The sequence below is a fragment of the Aptenodytes patagonicus genome, chromosome 1 (assembly GCF_965638725.1).
Source record: "Aptenodytes patagonicus chromosome 1, bAptPat1.pri.cur, whole genome shotgun sequence".
Lineage (NCBI taxonomy): Eukaryota > Metazoa > Chordata > Aves > Sphenisciformes > Spheniscidae > Aptenodytes > Aptenodytes patagonicus.
In genome coordinates, this window is record NC_134949.1 from 25,372,284 (window position 1) to 25,390,041 (window position 17,758).

The 17,758-nt window shown below is 35.6% G+C and overlaps 1 protein-coding gene across 12 annotated transcripts in view; it reads left to right on the forward strand.

Annotated features, from left to right (window-relative positions):
* The window catches only part of CADPS2 (calcium dependent secretion activator 2), a 340,428-nt gene that overhangs the window by 269,926 nt on the left and 52,744 nt on the right, over positions 1–17,758 (forward strand). For 8 of the 12 annotated variants that reach the window (XM_076329917.1, XM_076329928.1, XM_076329948.1 and 5 more), the window contains 4 exons: positions 2,296–2,399; positions 6,076–6,232; positions 15,253–15,394; positions 15,524–15,643. In XM_076329917.1, the coding sequence (XP_076186032.1) occupies positions 2,296–2,399; positions 6,076–6,232; positions 15,253–15,394; positions 15,524–15,643 (523 nt within the window). The remainder of the gene's footprint in view (positions 1–2,295; positions 2,400–6,075; positions 6,233–15,252; positions 15,395–15,523; positions 15,644–17,758) is intronic. The other 4 variants (XM_076329958.1, XM_076329967.1, XM_076329978.1 and 1 more) reach the window with 1 other exon arrangement.

Here is a 17,758-nt window from a genome sequence, read left to right on the forward strand (position 1 = left end):
AGCATTACTTTCTCACTAATTTAGAGGAGCCCTTGTAGGATATGATTTTTGAATAGTTTACAGCTTGCTTAGTTTCATTAGGAATGAATGCAATTATGCATGCAATTCTTTTGTTTACTTGGTTAGGGGTAAGGTCTATGAAGATCAGGCTGAATTTGTAATAAAATTAGTTGTTTATGCTGAAATCAGATGTGCCAGTCATACTCTGTATTAATATCACTAGTTTCTTCCTACGACTCATTAACATCAATGATACTGATAGTGATGTATCAGCTGTATGAATAGTACTTGCTGTGTGTTCAGGGAGGGGAGGACACTGACCACTGGAGGAAACAGCAGTTTCAGTCCAGGATATGCATAGAAACCACTGTTTAAGTCTGAATCCAATAGTAGTCTTTATCCTATAACCTAAATAATAGGGGGTGGACCTTTCTAATCTCACTTGACATAATACACTAATATAGTTGTGGTTATATTCATATAATTGTTCTACAGTATCAAATCTGCAAATTCAGTACAGTATTAATAACCATGATCTTGACATTGTTCATGCAGTTTTGTGTCCTGCTGTGCTTGGTCCATGTTCATACAATAACTCTTTCTTGAGTTAGATTGTGGTTTTGGAAATCATATTATTTGAACGTGTCTGCTCATGTGGTGTATTTTAATGAGCTTTGAAAATTTGTTTGTAGTTGCTGCAGTAACTAATTTGCCTGCTTTGTTTTTTGCATGAAGATAATGTGTTTTTGTAGTCACCTTATGTAGATGTTTGCTGGAGGTTCTAATCCAATGTTTCTTCAAAAATTGCATTAAAGCTGTATACTTCATCGAGGTGCTATGCATCAGTGTGTTAGTGCTGAAGAACTGGACAAGGTCACCTGCCTTTAAGATGTCTGAAAAGCTGTTTTGACTTGCCAGAAATATTAAGTGTTAAAAATATTTAGTGCATGCAGTTTGATATTCTTACTGATACCAAGGAGATTATGTAAGTTTTTAATTAATCTGCTAATGTTCTATGTAATGATGAATGCATAAAGTGCGAAAGAAATGTCAGCAGAATTTTCTGCATATGAAGGTGTGTATTCATGTGATTTGCTATTGATGTGATCCTTGAATACACACAGAAAATGAGAAAATAGGATTCCTGAGACCCTCACTCACCTTGTGTTACCAGCTTCTTAAGTCCTCTGCAAACTTGGTTAATGTGACCATACTTTATGTACAATTATATTGTACAACATCATTTCCATCCCATGGTTTACGCTTAAGGACAAGAGCTTTGTTAGGTAAACACGCTCAGATAGCTAATACTGAAGTTATTCCTAATGATACAAATTAAGTAGTTGGAATTACTTTCACTGATTAAACTATGATTGTAAAAAACTTCAATTGGTCTCTCCCCTTATCTCACATGACTTTTCCTGGGATTTTGAAATGAAAGTCCTATGAATTTTTTTGTATTGAAAACTAAACTGAGTTTAATTGCCCTGTAAGAGTCATAGTTACATTTGTTTTACCTTTGTTGTTTGCTTTCTTTTTGAAGTCTTTTCTGCAGAATGAGTGATCTTCATGTCATTTGTAACATTTACATTTGTCCTTGTTTTCTTTTATGTGGAGTTGTAGTAGGTTTGTGTCAATTCTGTTATAACTTCTTTATTTTATAGTGCTACTTTTCACAATGGTACTGAAAAGAATGCAGATTCACTCTTGTTGCTGAACAGCAGGTAGAAAATGAGTTATTTGAATAATTAGTTATTAGAAATTAGTTATTTGAATAATTATTGTACTTTTCTTATTTTTAAATACACCTAACGTAGTGTCTTATTTAGATTAAACATTTGGAATTTTTGACTGCTGCAAAATGGATGAATCTTGGTGATGACAGTAATGAGTCATCTAGCGAGAACGGCATTGTACTGATGATACAATAACAAAAAAGGTCTCTAATGTCCGCTGTCTTTGTACATTTGACCTTGAAGAGAATTAGAACTTGCTTGTTGCAGAAGTTGAGCATCTAAAACATTGATGCACCTGTTAATTCTCGCATATTAAATCAGATAATGTTTATAATGATCAGTGATTCTTCTGTGAATTAAATATTTTCTCTTTCTAGTGATCTGGACATTCAGCTGCATTTACTTGTATTAAAGGATTGTCCTTAACACATGAAATGGCTTATACTTCAAGAAATTGTAACTTCGCACCATTCCCATTCCTTTCTGACATTGTTCTCTCTTACTATTGAATCTTATTTCTAACTAAAGCAATTTTGATTTGCATTTTATATTCATATAGAGACCATGAACCAAGCAACACCTGCTAGAAAACTGGAAGAGGTTCTTCACCTTGCAGAGCTCTGTATCGAAGTATTGCAGCAAAATGAAGAACATCATTCAGAGGTGAGGCTGTAACTGCATTTGCTGTAGAGAATGGTTTGTTCCTAGATTTTTTTCTCCCCTGATGTGAAGCAATTCTGTCAAGAAACATTTTAGCTTTACTTTCTGACATATGTTTAAGGCAGTTCACATTTACAGAGGAATAAGAGACTTGAAGCTTATGAAAAGTGAAGTGAAATAAAACTCTGCTTGAATACGCTTAAATGAACTGTAAGTTTAGAAATGAAAATTAAAGAGCATAAAATAAAGCATCTTTGTGCTGGAGGTGGTGAAATGGTATGGAAAACGTTCATAGCCTTATACAGTTGTTCCTTCCAACTTTTCACCTCTCATTCAAAATAGAAAGAAAATATAATTGAATGCTAGTTTTCATTATGCTGTATAGATCTTGATTTTAACGTAAAAAGAATGATGGGTATAATAATCACATTCACATTGCTTTTCTGTTGATTGGAAAAGTACTGCTTTTAAACCTGCACGTTTTAAAATGGCATTATAAGGTAGAAGAAATAAAATAGAACAATTTCATGTTTCTTACTCTCAAGTCTTTTGCTTCATGATACAGAAACCACAATATTTAAAATATTTAGAATTATAACACCTTTTATATCAAGGAATTACAAAAATAAACTTGACCAGGTACACACAATTGTATATATTATTAACATTTAATTAATAAATATAGTTTTCTAAGGTTCAGGAAATTGTTTTTAAAATGTTATCAGAAAACTCAGTAAATATTTTTGAGGAAAATATGCAAAGGGATAAACATTATTTAGTATATATAGTTATAAATATGATCATTCAAAACATCTGGTTTTATATCACACTGTGGAATCTAGTTTTTAGCTTACATCTGTCATGTGTGAACTTGTTATAGATGTTTTATCTTATACTGAAGAAACAGCTGTTTCAATGATTTGAAATTAATTCCCTGGAGGTCCTGTTCTACACTACTGTTGCCACTGTGTTACTCTGTAATGATCACTTAATAAAATGTATATATTGTTGTCTTTGTTTTTTGAGGCCCTGCATTAATGTAAGAATATTAGACTCCTATGGAAAAGAACACAGAAGAAACAGATCAAATGATACGTGTATGATTAAACATCTCTGTTCAAAGATTACTTTCTGTACTACTTATTTGCAGTCAGAGATGTGGTATTTTTCAGAAGGGTAACTATATTGCGTGTGCCTTCAGAAAAATCAATTCAGCAAAAGTTTTCAATCTAATCTAAGACAGCTTGAAAAGAATAAAGATAATTTTAAGATTATTTTCCCCTTCCTTCATTCATGTAATAAAAGTTCAATTTTACTGAAATTTATAGAGCATGCAGAATTTCAATATTAAAATATATCTGAGAACAAGATCACAAAATTATACATTCCCTATTCAAAACTGAAGAGTAAGTATGGTGACTTCACATCATAATGTTAAGTAAATATTCAGTGTTTGATGGTGCAGTTGACAAAAAGGATCAGTAATCTCTAAAATAGTGTATCACATTTTTTAATACTAGATTTTTTTTTTTTTTTTAAATTCATAACACTTCCAAATTTCTGGGATTCCCAAAGGGAAGAGAGGTATGTGATTCCTGATGAACTAAGCATTATTTTTCACTGTTTATAGCATGGAACTGTGCATTGAATGTGTAGCATAAATTGTTCTGATGATTTCTGGTGTTGTATTGCCACATTTGTGTGTCTTTCTAGAATCTAAGAACTTCAGTCTTCCTTTAATCTGGTCAATGTTTTTGTTCTCTTAGAGTGTGTGTCACCAATTGCTAATTGCCTTTAGCCTGTTTTCATATTATCCATAATGACTATCTTAGTTATGAACAACTATCTTAGCTGTAGTATTTGTTTTTCTATTCTTCTTCCTTGCTGCCTAAGCAATGATGGGTAGTTCTTGAGAGGGTCAGAAGAATTTCTGTCTGGGTTCAGAGTGTCATTTGCAAAGGGGAAGAAGATGGAAAGAAAATGTGCTGGTTTTCTGTTTTTGGTTTTGCTTTGTTTGTTTTGAGCTTTTGGCAATATTTTCTGAAGAGAGTTTGCTTGCCTAAAAGGGACACCTGCCAATGCCTGTATACATTTCTTTTCTTCTCTCTTTATTTCTCTGCATTTAGTTATTTTCTAGGGTAAGGAGTCTTTTCCTTTAATAAACTCCCATTTAAACAGGATTTACTAATGAGAAACTTCTTCCAGTTTGAGGAAAAAGACTCCATTTCAAATTCTTGCCAAAATTTTTGAAGCCTCATCTGTCCTTTTCACTGTGGCGCCAATCAGCATCCTTCAATCCTGACACTGCAACACACAAAGTACTTTTCAGTAATAGCAGAGGATGCTCAGCATTTCTTTGAAACCTCTTGCCAATTCATCTTTCCTCCATTTGCCCCATGTCAAAAAGAATTACAGGCAGTCATCAGAAAGGCCAAGATGCAAGAACGTATTTGTAGACTGCTTTTCAGAAGTTGTCTTTTATTTGAAGCCTTTCAGGCCTGAGTACATGATTCTACATTACCTAGGACCTGAGTTTCAGAAATGCGAGTGAGGTTTTCTATGACTGTATTTGAAGTTGTGGGAACTCAGCACTTGTATAGATCAAGCTACATATGTCCCATGCTGGTAACTCAAAAATATTCAAAACGAGATATTCAAAATGAGGGGCATAAGTTTGAAAGCAAAGACATTCTCTTGTCTAGTATGTGTAGGTATTTCTCACTGTCAGATATTTTTGTGAACTGTGAGCAAAACACTCTCAGCAGTATGTGATATTCATCCTATTTCATAAGCTCACGTCACCTTCATCTTTAATTCTAGGATCATGCAGCTCCCTCTGATCCGATACCCAGCTTCAATACTGACCTTTCAAAGCCTAGATTTAAGTGACAGTAAAAAGGTACAAGAGTTGTATGTGAAGCATTCTACAATGTGGAGCTGCCTTTACTTGCTGACACACTATTTTTCACAGATTTCTTCTCTTCTTTTAAGCTAAGATTACCTAAGAATCTAAATATTTACCTAAGAAAACTATGTATTCCAACATGTTGTTAAGTTACTGAAAATTGATATAGACATTAGTGAATTTCTAAAGATGTATTGATAGCATTTGTGGAAGGACAACTGGATGCCTTCCTCAGGAGAAGCTGACATCTTTAAGGCAAACACAGGAATTAAAAAGCTCTCTGTATCTATTAAAAAAACCCTTAGGCTTCAAGGAATAAAATTTCACACTAAACCCATCCCTTCTGATTAACAAATGAGTGCAAAATGTATATACAAGAATTTATTTGAAAAATAAATTAGTCTGATTACTTATAGCCTTAGAATGGAACGAAATCAAGAAGCAGCATATACAGTAATTTTTCAAGGCTGATGCCTTCATTCTTTTCTTTGCTCTCTGGCAAAAAGAGCTGCAGAGATTTATACTCCTTTTTTCATTTTTTGTATTACATTTTTGTTCTGATTATATCATCTTTCCTAGCATAATCTATTTGATTTCGTACATTTTTAATGCAAGGTTTTATAAAATATTTTCACATTTTTCACTCGGCCTGTTCATCCTCCATAAGTGAGATAGGACATGAAGTGACATATCCAAATGTATTTTGCCATAGATACAACACATCTCTTTGCTTTATGACTCGTGTGTAGTAATTGTATTTTGTCATGTTTGCAGGCATTCGCTTGGTGGCCAGAATTATTGGCTGAGCATGCAGAGAAGTTTTTGTCTCTTTATTCTGTTGATATGGATTCAGCACTCGAGGCACAGCCGCAGGACTCCTGGGACAGCTTCCCACTTTTCCAGCTGCTGAATAACGCCCTCAGAAACGACAGTAAGCTCTTAAGTTTTTTACTTATTGTGTGCATAAGATTTTTTCAATGTGCCCACACCTTAGAAATGTATTTCTAATTAATATAATTCTCAAAATAAAAGTGGCAGTGCCCATGTTTATGACATATATCCCGGTGCTCCATTTCTTGGAAGTTGAGCAGTTTCTCTCTATCCTTGCACCATTTCAGTCCTTATTCTGGAGATCCTTTAACCATTCAGTATCACAGATTACTCAGTTTTAAATCAATGATGTACAAGCAGCATAATATGTATTTAATATTTCATGTTTAATCTATACTGCTTAAACAAAATTGTAGTTAATACTTCCTTCTAAGCCTTCATGTAAACTACTTTCGGACTAGTTATGTCTATAAAGGTATTGTAGGCTTAGCATGAATGTGGTGAGATACACACAACAAATCAGAGTGTTATTTTCACTCGGTGTATTGTTTCATTATTTGAGTTGGAGAACAAAATTTGAGATAGCTGTGTTATCTTGCTTTTATTCATCTTTGAAGAGTTAATTTTATTTTTTTTTTATAATAGTTACGTGATCTCCTAGAACAGTTTTGTGTGAAAGGGATTTTAATAATGGAGTTAAGGAAATAACCAAAAAAATGGGTTAGATGCTATTTTAAAAACATTGAATTGCACCTTATTTTGCAGACAAGTAATTTCTCCTAACATTTTAAGGCATCATAAAGAAAAAAATATATTTGTGCTACATTTTATATGTTTACTCATATTCTATTTTTAAAAAAATGAGAAAATGACCCACTGGGTTTTTTTATTATTTTGGAGATACAAATGCTATTTTTATTCAAGGATTCAAGTTGTTCCAAAATTTGATTTTTTAATTATAAATACAAGAAATCATTTTTAACTCTTCCTGGAAAATTCATTTCATTTCTGTGCAAGTTCAATAGCTTTGAAGAATTTTAGCTCCATGTATGGAAACTGCTTGACTGAAAGAATGGAAAATAGTATTCAAGAGCTTTTCTCCAAGGTTACACATATTGCAATCTGTATTATTTATCATCATATTATTGTTAATCTTAACTGCCAAGTTTTTATTGAAATATATAGGTCGTTTCAATATAGTACCTGCTGGCCACAGCACCATATCATGAAATGGAGCAACTAGCAAATGTACAATTCACTGTAACACGATGGATGATGAACTTTATGGAGGGAAAGGGGCAAATGGACAGGGCCACTAAACTAAAGCTGAATCTTAAACAGGATTGTTGAAAGTCACTGTTATTGCATCACGTTGGATGTGGTCTAGGACAGAGCCAAAGAACATTACCATCCAGTCTTAAAGGTCTCTTTTCATGAATTATGTTTCCATACGCTGACATTTAGCAATACATGAAATGCCATACTCCTGATGATTTCTTTTTTCACGTGTTATCCTAGTGAAAGAAAATGTATCTGTTAGTGTTTTCTTTAGTTTGTTTTTAAGATATTCATGAATGTTTCGTCTGGATCCCTTGTTGGACAAACTGCAACTACAGAAATGTATTAAAATTGCCACGCTGGTGGTAATTTAAGCTCGATTTAGAAGGCTGCTCAGAAGGGTGTAGGAAATGTTCGATCTTGGGGCAGATCTCATAAGAGTTAGACTCCTGCGAGGTGGGTTCTGCATTACTTGAAGTGGGTGTCTGATTATCTAAAATCCAGATTAAAAATCTGAAGCCTATATTCAAGTGTCTTTCCTACCATCTTACATTTTCAGTTTAGGAAGCACATCTCTAGTTGCGATATTATGTGCACTTAAAACAACTATTTGGTTTCTGAAAGCTGTGGAGGTATTTTACAGTAGTCTGACAAGAAGCATTTGTGGCATCAGTTTTAACTACGTTATTGTGCCGTTTGTGTTCCTTTGTGCTTTGGTTCCAACCTGAGAGAAGTGATAGAAACAAACAAGGGTTGTCCTCACATGTAAAGAGGTTGCTGGTAGGCTACTGATTTTTCTTTCCTTAAAAGATTAAATGGATAAAAATACTATATGATTAAAACAGCCTTAGGAAAGACGTTTTATGAAAACTTTCATATCAAAGCAATTATTAGAAAGATTGTAAAACCTTAACTGTAGGATACAAAACGGCTGCTGTATGAAATGTCACACCTGTATACCAATTTCAGTAATTCCCTAATGGTAATAGATATAGTAAATGACAGTTTCTGGCAAGTGAAAGCCATCTGGAAAATTATACACTCTTTTTTCCCAGAACTATTGGAAAGCAACCGTGGAAATTAGTCACCTTTTAATCGCTGGATATGTTAGCAAGTGGCAAGTGACCATTCTACCAAGAACTGATTCCCAAGTGGAACATACCTCAGTGCTTATTCTTTAATTAACAGCCTTTTCACCTTGCAAGTGCATTAAAGTCATTAGAAAGAGCTCCCCATGCTTATATAATCAATTTTACAGTCTTCCAAAATGAAATAAATAATTCTGGCTTTACCCTAAGTGAAAACCTTTTCCTGAAAACTATCACCTTCATAAAGATAGATTTAGAAAAACAATCTAAAAAGGGAAAAACTGGAATGTGGTCTCATGAGGATAAAAAGGCTAGTGTTAATAATTAACAAGGAGAGTGAAGTGGAGTAAATTAGCCATAATAGAGCCCACAGTGACTGGCAAAGTCACCTCTCATTATCAAAAAACTCATTAGGAAATGAAGAGGTAGAAATCCCACTGGGTTATTCTCACTCTCCGGCTATATCAGAGATTACTTTTCAGATTTCTTTCAAATGAAGAACTGTTAGGTCACCATATTGCATATTAGGTTAATCTTTAGTGAAATTTGGAGGACTGACACCTGCGTGTTATTCTATCTCAAGAGCTTTAAATGAGCTCTAAATCTTCGATGCAGGAATCAGTTTTCACGTAAACCTGACATGAGCGAACTCCTAACAATAAAGAAACAATCTAACATTTACAGCATTAAAGAAAACTTACATGTAAGACTATTTTTATAACTATGTCACTAAAATATAATATTAGAAAGACTGTGGGATAATGAAAATGCATAGCCTTTGCTATTCAAATAATATCAAATGTGTTATTTTACATAGTATACAAAACATTGTACAAGATTCAAGCCGAATACTTCAAAGCCAATAATCATTTAACAATGAGGAAAAAAATGCATTTTCCAGTACAGCGTATAACTTTTCATGAAGTAAAAAGGGGGAGGAAGGGGGAGTCCTGACTGAAGCTTCACATTTCTATTATGAAGGACTCCCTTTTAAGTCACTTTAAGCTTCTCCATTTTTTCTGAACTTATTCCACAACAATTAAGAGTACATCAGTGAGTTCATCAGTGATTGCTTTCCTGTTAAGTCTAACTGAAAAACTACTTAAAAAAAATGGATGGAGGAGTATGATCTTCCTATCCTATAAAATATTTCAGCTTTTCTGACAAGAGCTAACAGATAACAAAAAGTGATTTAAAAAATGACATTTACTGTGGAGATGAGTAATAGATTGTAGATAAATTTGTTGTGACTTTTCAAAATATAAAGGTTTGAAAAAAATATTGTAGCTGCTTTTATAGTATACATTTTAATGATCTCCAAAGTTTCTATTGTTCATACACAATTATGCCTGACTGTGTAAAGCTTTGCAGATTTTACAGAGATAACAGTACCCAATATCTCTCCATGATAGCAAAATTACTTTTTCCAGAATTGAATATTCGTAGAGGGAAAAAGAACATGGTTGTCCCAGGATTGTATCTTATTTTCTGTAATGACCACGTTGCTTTTTGTCCACAGAGCCTGTAAACTATACTATGAAGGGGCCTGCTCTACAGGGCAATTTACTTTCTGTAGTTGTTTAATTATTCAGATTAATCAGGTTTTTAGTGCCTCAAGACAGACATGTATTAATTCCTCTTTGTTTAAGACCGTGTCAGAGAGATCTTTTAGTGGCATGTGCCTAGTTACATGAAGTTTCCATATATTTGGCTTATTGTAGAGGTTTTTCCATTGTATATTCAATATTCTGCTCTTTTCTTTGTAAAGGTTTCTTTCCAAGTGTCACTTGCTGACACTGTGTACCATGCTGTTGCTCAGCATTAGTGCATTACTACATTGGCATGAATCAGTCAAAACTAGGAGTATTATAAAGTTAAGTCATAATCTTCATTTTCCATCAAGTATTACTCAGTGAAATGTCTGTGTACCTGCTCTAACTCAGCCATGGTACACCTGTAGACAGTCTGATGAAGCTGATTTAGAAAAACCAGCAAGTTGAGTGTTAGCCTCTTGAAAGCCATTGTCGTTATCATGGCTGTTGACTTCAAACAGGAGTTCTCTGATAAGTTTTTTCCAGTGTTGCTGTTGCTAGTAGAGGAGTAGCAAACACCACCAAAGACAGCATCACCTTCCTGCTTTGTTACAGCCTGTGTACCACTTTTGTACAAGAATTTATTTATAACATCATAGCCCCCATCTTAAACTACAGGCTGGAGACAGAAAACAATTCAGATTTAAGGTAATCAGGGCAAAGTTTATAGCCACACGTAAAGATACCTTTCATCTAAACCTTACACTTCTTATTAATTGTAGTAGGAATCTTTTCTTACTTAGGTCAGGGACTGATGATTTTTGCTCCTATTAGGAGCTGCTTTGAAATAATAACCTGCCTTCAGTTTAGAGCTATGTGTTTTGGTTACTGATACTGAGACCTAACTCAAGCTATGTAATTGCTTACCAGAACATCCAATAACCTTTTTGACTAAATGGGCGTTTTAGGCACAAGAAAATTGTGCAATAAGCTGTTTGTGTCACTCTGTCTTGTAAAGATGAAGTTCTTTGCAGTTTCATTGCCAAAGTTCTGACAGGGAGGGAAATTTTTACTTCTTAAATAAATTTTCAGCTTGCTTCCATACAGTGCATTTCTAAAATTCACTTTTAAAGTATGTCTCGTATGTAAAAATATACAATTTGTATATAAGCTGAGACACTTGCAATTTTTATCACAATTTAGGTAACTGATTAATAAATGCTCTGTGCAGGCAGAATTTAATATAAACAGGAAATGAATGGAAATATAAGCTTTCTTCTTTCAGGTTATTGGATGATTTTCAACTGCTACGAATAGAACATGGAGCCCCAAGGAAATTTCCTTCTTGAAATTTACTGGTTTTATTTTGGATTTAAAAATATGCCAGGAAATCCAAGTGGTGCCTTCCCAAGAATCCTATGGAGAGCAGGATAATTATAGACTGTCTGCCAAAGTGCTAATTTTGTCAGTAGAAAAGAAATTCGTGTAACCTGTGTCATTCTTCCTTTCCTTTAATTCTGCAGAAGTTCTTGAGGGCAGCTTAATACGCTGACTCCAGGATAACTCCTAAACTTTGCCTGTATAAGTATAAGCAAAGCAAGCCCCGCAGCTTCTGATGTACACAAGCATAGCAGATTCTTTTCCTGCTATTAGAGGAGAAACCTCATTTCAGTGCTGCATTATTAGACTGTACTTTTCATCTCTGGCCTTTTCTTGTCATATTTTAATATATTTCAGCTACCTAATACGTAAGAGTTGAATAACTTTCATCTTCAACTTCAGTATTTCAAGAATTTTTCATTTGGGGATCTGTTTCTGTTCCTGCAATCCATTTTCCATTAATATTGTATATGCATTAGTTTGCCCTGACGTAGGCTTTCATTTTGTTGTTGTTTGTGTGAATATGAGATGGCTTATAAGAAGGGGGTGTGGGGTGTCTATTTTGACAAGACAATGGAGAATTAAGCTACATAGCTTTGAAGACAAGTGGTAGTTGAGGGATTTGAAGTGTGGCATTTCCTCAAGGATCTCTTGTTTCCCATCTGCTTTGATGCACAGGTGGTAGCTTTTGGCAAGATCAATTCTAATCATAGGGTAGAGAGCCACGAGTCTGCTGATGATACTCAGCTATATCACTTACCCCTGTGCTCTGAGTTCTTTCCCTGCCCTGCAGTAATCCTTGACGGAGATCTCCAGATGGGTAAATCAGAGCTGCCATGTCCTCAGCCCTGGGAAAACAGGATGCTCACCGAGTTATTGATCCGAGACAGCACTCTCATGTGTGTGCCCATGTACAGAGGGATCTCTGTGGAGGTGCAGTCAGATTAAGAGTCTTGGCATCATTTTGGAAAGTTTCACTTCCCTGCAAAGACTTCTGTCAGTATGTTAGGAAAATGGTTCGGCTTTTTAAGTTGAACAGCTTTTATTGCCTGTGACTTCTTTAAATTTCATTCTGACTTCAGAATAACAAGAGTCGCCCTCCTGCCCATGAGGCTTTATTACTGTAATTCCCAGAGTAGGGCTTGTAGCAGAGCATTTCTGCAGTGTGCTCAGAAAACAGTAAACTACAAGCTCATCCCTTCAAGTGACTGATTGCCTGATTAATGCCAGTCCTGCACTGATTCACTATAAAGCAGCAAAATTTACTTAATTGACACAGTTGTATTCTTGTTGTTGTTTTTAAGCTCAAAGTTGCCTTTGAAAAATCAGCCTAATGTGTAGCTTGATACCAGCCACCTTTTGTTTTTCAAAGGCAATGTTCATCAGCTGTTTACTGTGAAACACAACGGCACGTGGACAAGCTTCCACGCCTTTGTGTTAATAACCAAATCCTTCTCAGTTGTTATAATTGCTGATGCACAGATGCTGCAGATTTAAAATATATAAATATAAGGAAAAATAACACTGTTTTGAGTGCCTGATATATGAATAATTATACCAGAACTAGCTAGTTAACAAGTAATTCTAGGAGCAGTGTAAATAATGGAGCATGTTTGTAATGGACTCATAGGCGCTCTCAAGGGTGGATTCTCAAGTGTTTAATAAGAGATGAGCCTATGCCACTGCCTTTTTCTCAGTGGAAACCCTAATAATCTCTGCCTGCTACCTAGCTGCCTGTTTTCATGAAACTTCATATATCTGATATCTCCACCCCTGTGTGTCATATGGTTGAAATTATCTAAAAGTGTCAAAATTCTTAGCAAGAGAGAGGCAGGTGAACAAAACCAGAGAGAGCTGATCGCATTAGTATTGTCTCCTTAGGTAAAAGTGATTGATACATAATTTCCCATTACTCTACAAGGATGTTTTCAAGAAAATACTTCTTGCTTTCAGATCATTGTATTCAAGAACAAAAAAATAATATTAGTGTCCAGACATTCAGCAACCAAGGCACTTCCTTGCAATACAAGTAGCAGTAGGGAACTGAAACTTGACGACACATTTTCCCCATAGTCACCATCTCTCCCAGGTTCAGTTTGTGGTGGACATCTTTCAGGAATGGAAGGCAAAGGAGTTTCTGGAAGTTACAGAAATTATTTTTATGTGTTATACATGGAGTTGTACCACTAGTGGAACAAGAGGGATTGTAAATTTATGAGATGGTTTCCAGGGTTTTGAGCCCCATGATCCAGCCTTTTCTTCTTAGGAAGAGGAGGAAGCCTCCTCAAAATGCAGTTGTGGTACCCATCCAAATCAAATGAGAAGCCTGGATGCAGGAATAGGTAGGAGGAGAAACCCACAAGAGAATTTAAAACAACAGAATATGGGTGGGAGAAAAGGAGGGCTACCAAAATCATGAAAATTTCTCTCTATGGCTCAGCTTGCCTGTATGATTTCCATGTACACATGGGAATATTCTTGTAGGTCCTAATAATAGTGCTGGATTAATGGATGAACACAGACACATTCAAAACATGAAACTGATATACTGCCTTGGTGGGACAGGACATTAGTGTGCTAAGAGTTAGGATTTGTTAAGAGAACATTTTAGGGGAGTACAGGGACAACCAGTGGTGGTGGCAAACTAATTTTCAGGTTTTAAGCATCTTAGTTTGCATTATGTGTACCGTTTTTCATGCAGTAAATCCCATCTGTGAAGCAGATAATTTTCTACTGCTTATAGCTACTTTACTTTTCTTGAGTAATATGCTTCATGCTTATAGCATGCTCACCAATCAATCAACTTCATTTCTTTCAAAAAGCAAGACAACACCTCTAGGTGTGTTACATGTCAGCTTTCCTGAGTTCTTTAGGCAACTAGTTTTCAGGACTTCCTTTAAATAGTTATAAACCTACAATTGCAGTAAAGTTGGAGAAAATCACACCAGAGAATTAGGAAACTTCCAAAAGGGAAGTGTAGAGTTAGCGTCCTTTAAAATTTTGCAAAACAGTTGAGAGGGCAGAGGAGAGGCAAGTGTGGCTGCTGGGGCTGAGTTTCACATGAACACAGACTGGCTGGGAGGTACTTTTGTTCATGGGGGTCTTGATGAGGTTTGTGCACGTCAGGATGGGAAACACCAGCGTTCTGGTGGTGAGCTCCGGCCTTGGAGATTTTTATGTACGGACATGCATAGGCATACCAAGACATGTTTTCTATTCAAGAGCTCATTGAAAGTCCTGTGTAGCTATAGGCAGTGATTCAGGACTTTGCCAGCTCCCGAGGACACAGAGCAGATGGGTAAACTGTTCTTATTCCCCCAAACACTCATATGTCACATACTGCCTTTTTCCATTAAGCAATCTGGAGGAAATGCTGTATACCTCTATATTTTTGCACATAGCCTAGTGAGGCTGGAATGTTTTACTGTAATCTTTGTTCTTCTTAGCATAAGGAGAATAAAAATAATTGAATGACATTCAAATACTGTTTGTTTGGTTTAGGTTTTTTGTTCTGTCTTGGTGTCTAAGTATTGAACAAAACTGCTAAGGCTTAGATTCAGCCAAATATATTATTAATTTTAAGAAGATGCAAAAGTGTTCTGGTTCAACAAAGAACTTCAGTATGCCCCTAGTTTTCGTAACAGTGGCAGTTTAAAATGTCCTGCAGTATTCTCATGGAGCACTTCACTTATCTTTTATGAACTGTATTTCCTACACAAGCTGGATCTTGTTCTTAAAATGCTTTTGTTTACTAAGACATTTTAAGAGATAATTTTTCCTATAGCAAAATAAAGTAGGGAAAGGCCTGACATTTTTTATTTGTGTTTTGTTTGTTTTTAAAGCATTTTTGTGCAATGGAAAGTTTCACAAGCACTTGCAAGAAATTTTTGTTCCCATGGTCATCCGCTACATCGATCTCATGGAATCATCAATTGCCCAGTCCATTCACAGAGGTCTTGAACAAGAGTCATGGCAACCTGTCAAGTAAGTGCTTTCTACAAGATCTGAACAAAGCACCTGCCTGTAGCTTTCTGTCTTACCAGGTGTTCTCCCCCGTTGTCCTCTAAATATTCTATTTTTTATTGTATTCCTACATTGTTTATTTCTTCACAGGAGCATCACCAACAGTCTTCCTAATGTAGCTCTTCCAAAAGTTCCAAGTTTGCCTCTTAATCTTCCACAAATACCTAGCTTTACTACACCAACCTGGATGACTTCTTTGTATGACTCCACGTGTGTATTCTTCAATAACCTTCTGACTGTATGTCAGCTCTGCATGGCCTTGCTAGTGTTCTGTGCAGCTGTATTTGGATTGCATGGTGTTTATGATCTCTTAGCTGGAAATTATTGTTTCTTGGGAGTGAGCCAAGCATGGACTGTTAGTGAGTTGCGCTTTCTAGTGCATTAAAATGTAGCAGTCTTAAACCTGATAACTTACAAAATCAACTTGGGAAAGGTCTGTCATAGTATGAATAGTGTTTAATACCCTAAACAACCTAATGATTCTTCTGAATTAATAAGCAGTGGGGAACCTTTTGGATAATTGATTTTAGATCATGCTTTTGCAAAGTGAGGCAGCCCATCATAATTTTGCATGGGTTTGATTAACTCATTGTATATAGATATTGGTTCTGAAAATCATTGATTGCAAATATTGTCATTAGATTAAATATCCATGTTACAGGGAAATAGTAAAAGGTTAATAAGTACCCAGAATAGAAGTACATCCATTTCTTTGTCTGTTTGAAAAACTATGTATTCATTTTTGATTTCTCCCCAACACTTCACTGCTCTTTTCTTAAAAAAAAAAAAAAAATAGAGCAGACATACCCTGTTCTGTGGGAATATTCACGTAATTACAGGCCAGATTTCTGTGTGAGTACACATTCATATACATTAGAGAAAGGCTCAAGAAGAACCTTATTTTAGCTAAATTTGTATTACGAAAGGATGAATGTGAAAGGCTTCAAAAAACATACATTCAAGACGCGAAGCTTGATAATATGATTTCAAGCCAAGTATTGCCTTCTCAAGTTTTATGACAGAGTTAAACACTCCTAACAAGCACTCAGATCCATTACTGCAAGAGTTGATAGTTTGTGCTCTGCCAGACTTCTGGCACTTGTCTGTTGAGTATTATGATTGTTGTTCTGCTGCTATTCCCCTAAAAGTTGACAAAATTCCTCTTAATCCTTGGCTTTGGTACCTTTTGTGTTTACTATAATAACGCTAGGTTTCACCTGATGTCCTTATGCAAGTCATTTCAGCTTTGAATACAAACTAATTGGTCTTCTGCTACTCAGTTCCTTTCTGTTATTCCCATCCTTTCAGGGGTTACTTTTTTTTTAAAGAATAGCTTTCGGAGTTAAGAGTTGTTCTAATCTTAGATGTGGTCTTCTTACAGTCTGTATTCTAGCAGCCCCATCCAGTAAAAATAACTTGTACATACTAAAATTCATGTATTTTGAATATTGAATTTATAATTTATATATAATAAATATGGATCCTGGTTGGAGGATTATAGTGGTAGATCTTTCCTAAATGAAGATTTTCAGTGTAGCAATAAATTCCTAGACTGTATTGTCAAAAAAATGTGCAAGTATAGTGAAATTCAGCCATCGGCTCATCCACCTTGCCCATCTTCTGGTATTAAGGTTCATGGTGTGTATGTAACATCCTAAACTAATCAGTGAGGTTTTCAAAGCGTTCGGTGAACACTGAGGTTGACGTGTGCTGCAAGCACTTGCCAGCAGTAGCTGTTGCTCTGCTGCTTCTCAAGAGAAGTGGGGACAAGCCGTGTCCCCACCATGGTGTGGCCTCTGTAAGGCCATCATCCCCTTTCAGCCACCCTGCACAGCATTCGAGAAGAGGTCTGTCGAGGTGCTGGCTCCATTGTAGGCACCTCTTCATGTTCTCTTCATGTTCTACCAAACGTAGAGCTTTGAAGTTGTATTTTTATGAAATGTGTATAAATTAACATTCAAGATTGCAGGTAGTATTAAGTTTTCTTTGTAATACTGTGGAATTCAGGTAGTATTTTAAGAATCAGCCTACTTATGTCCTACTGAAAAGCCAAGTAACTTCTCAGAATGGCCATGTATTGCATTTGGATCAAAAAATAAAAGTGAAGCCGCTGCAAGCCAGTTATTCCTCCTCCCAAGCTAATGAGTTTCCTCTTCCCTGCTGGTTATGGTGTCTCAGCTTCCGGTGGAGAAAGTGCTTTACTTTCACTATTACATGAAAGAAAGAAGGAGAGTTTTATTTCCCCCACTGCTCCCGTCCCATCCTTTTCAGGAAGAACAAAACTTCCTCTTTCTAGCTAAATTCTCCAGTGGAGAGTAACCAAAT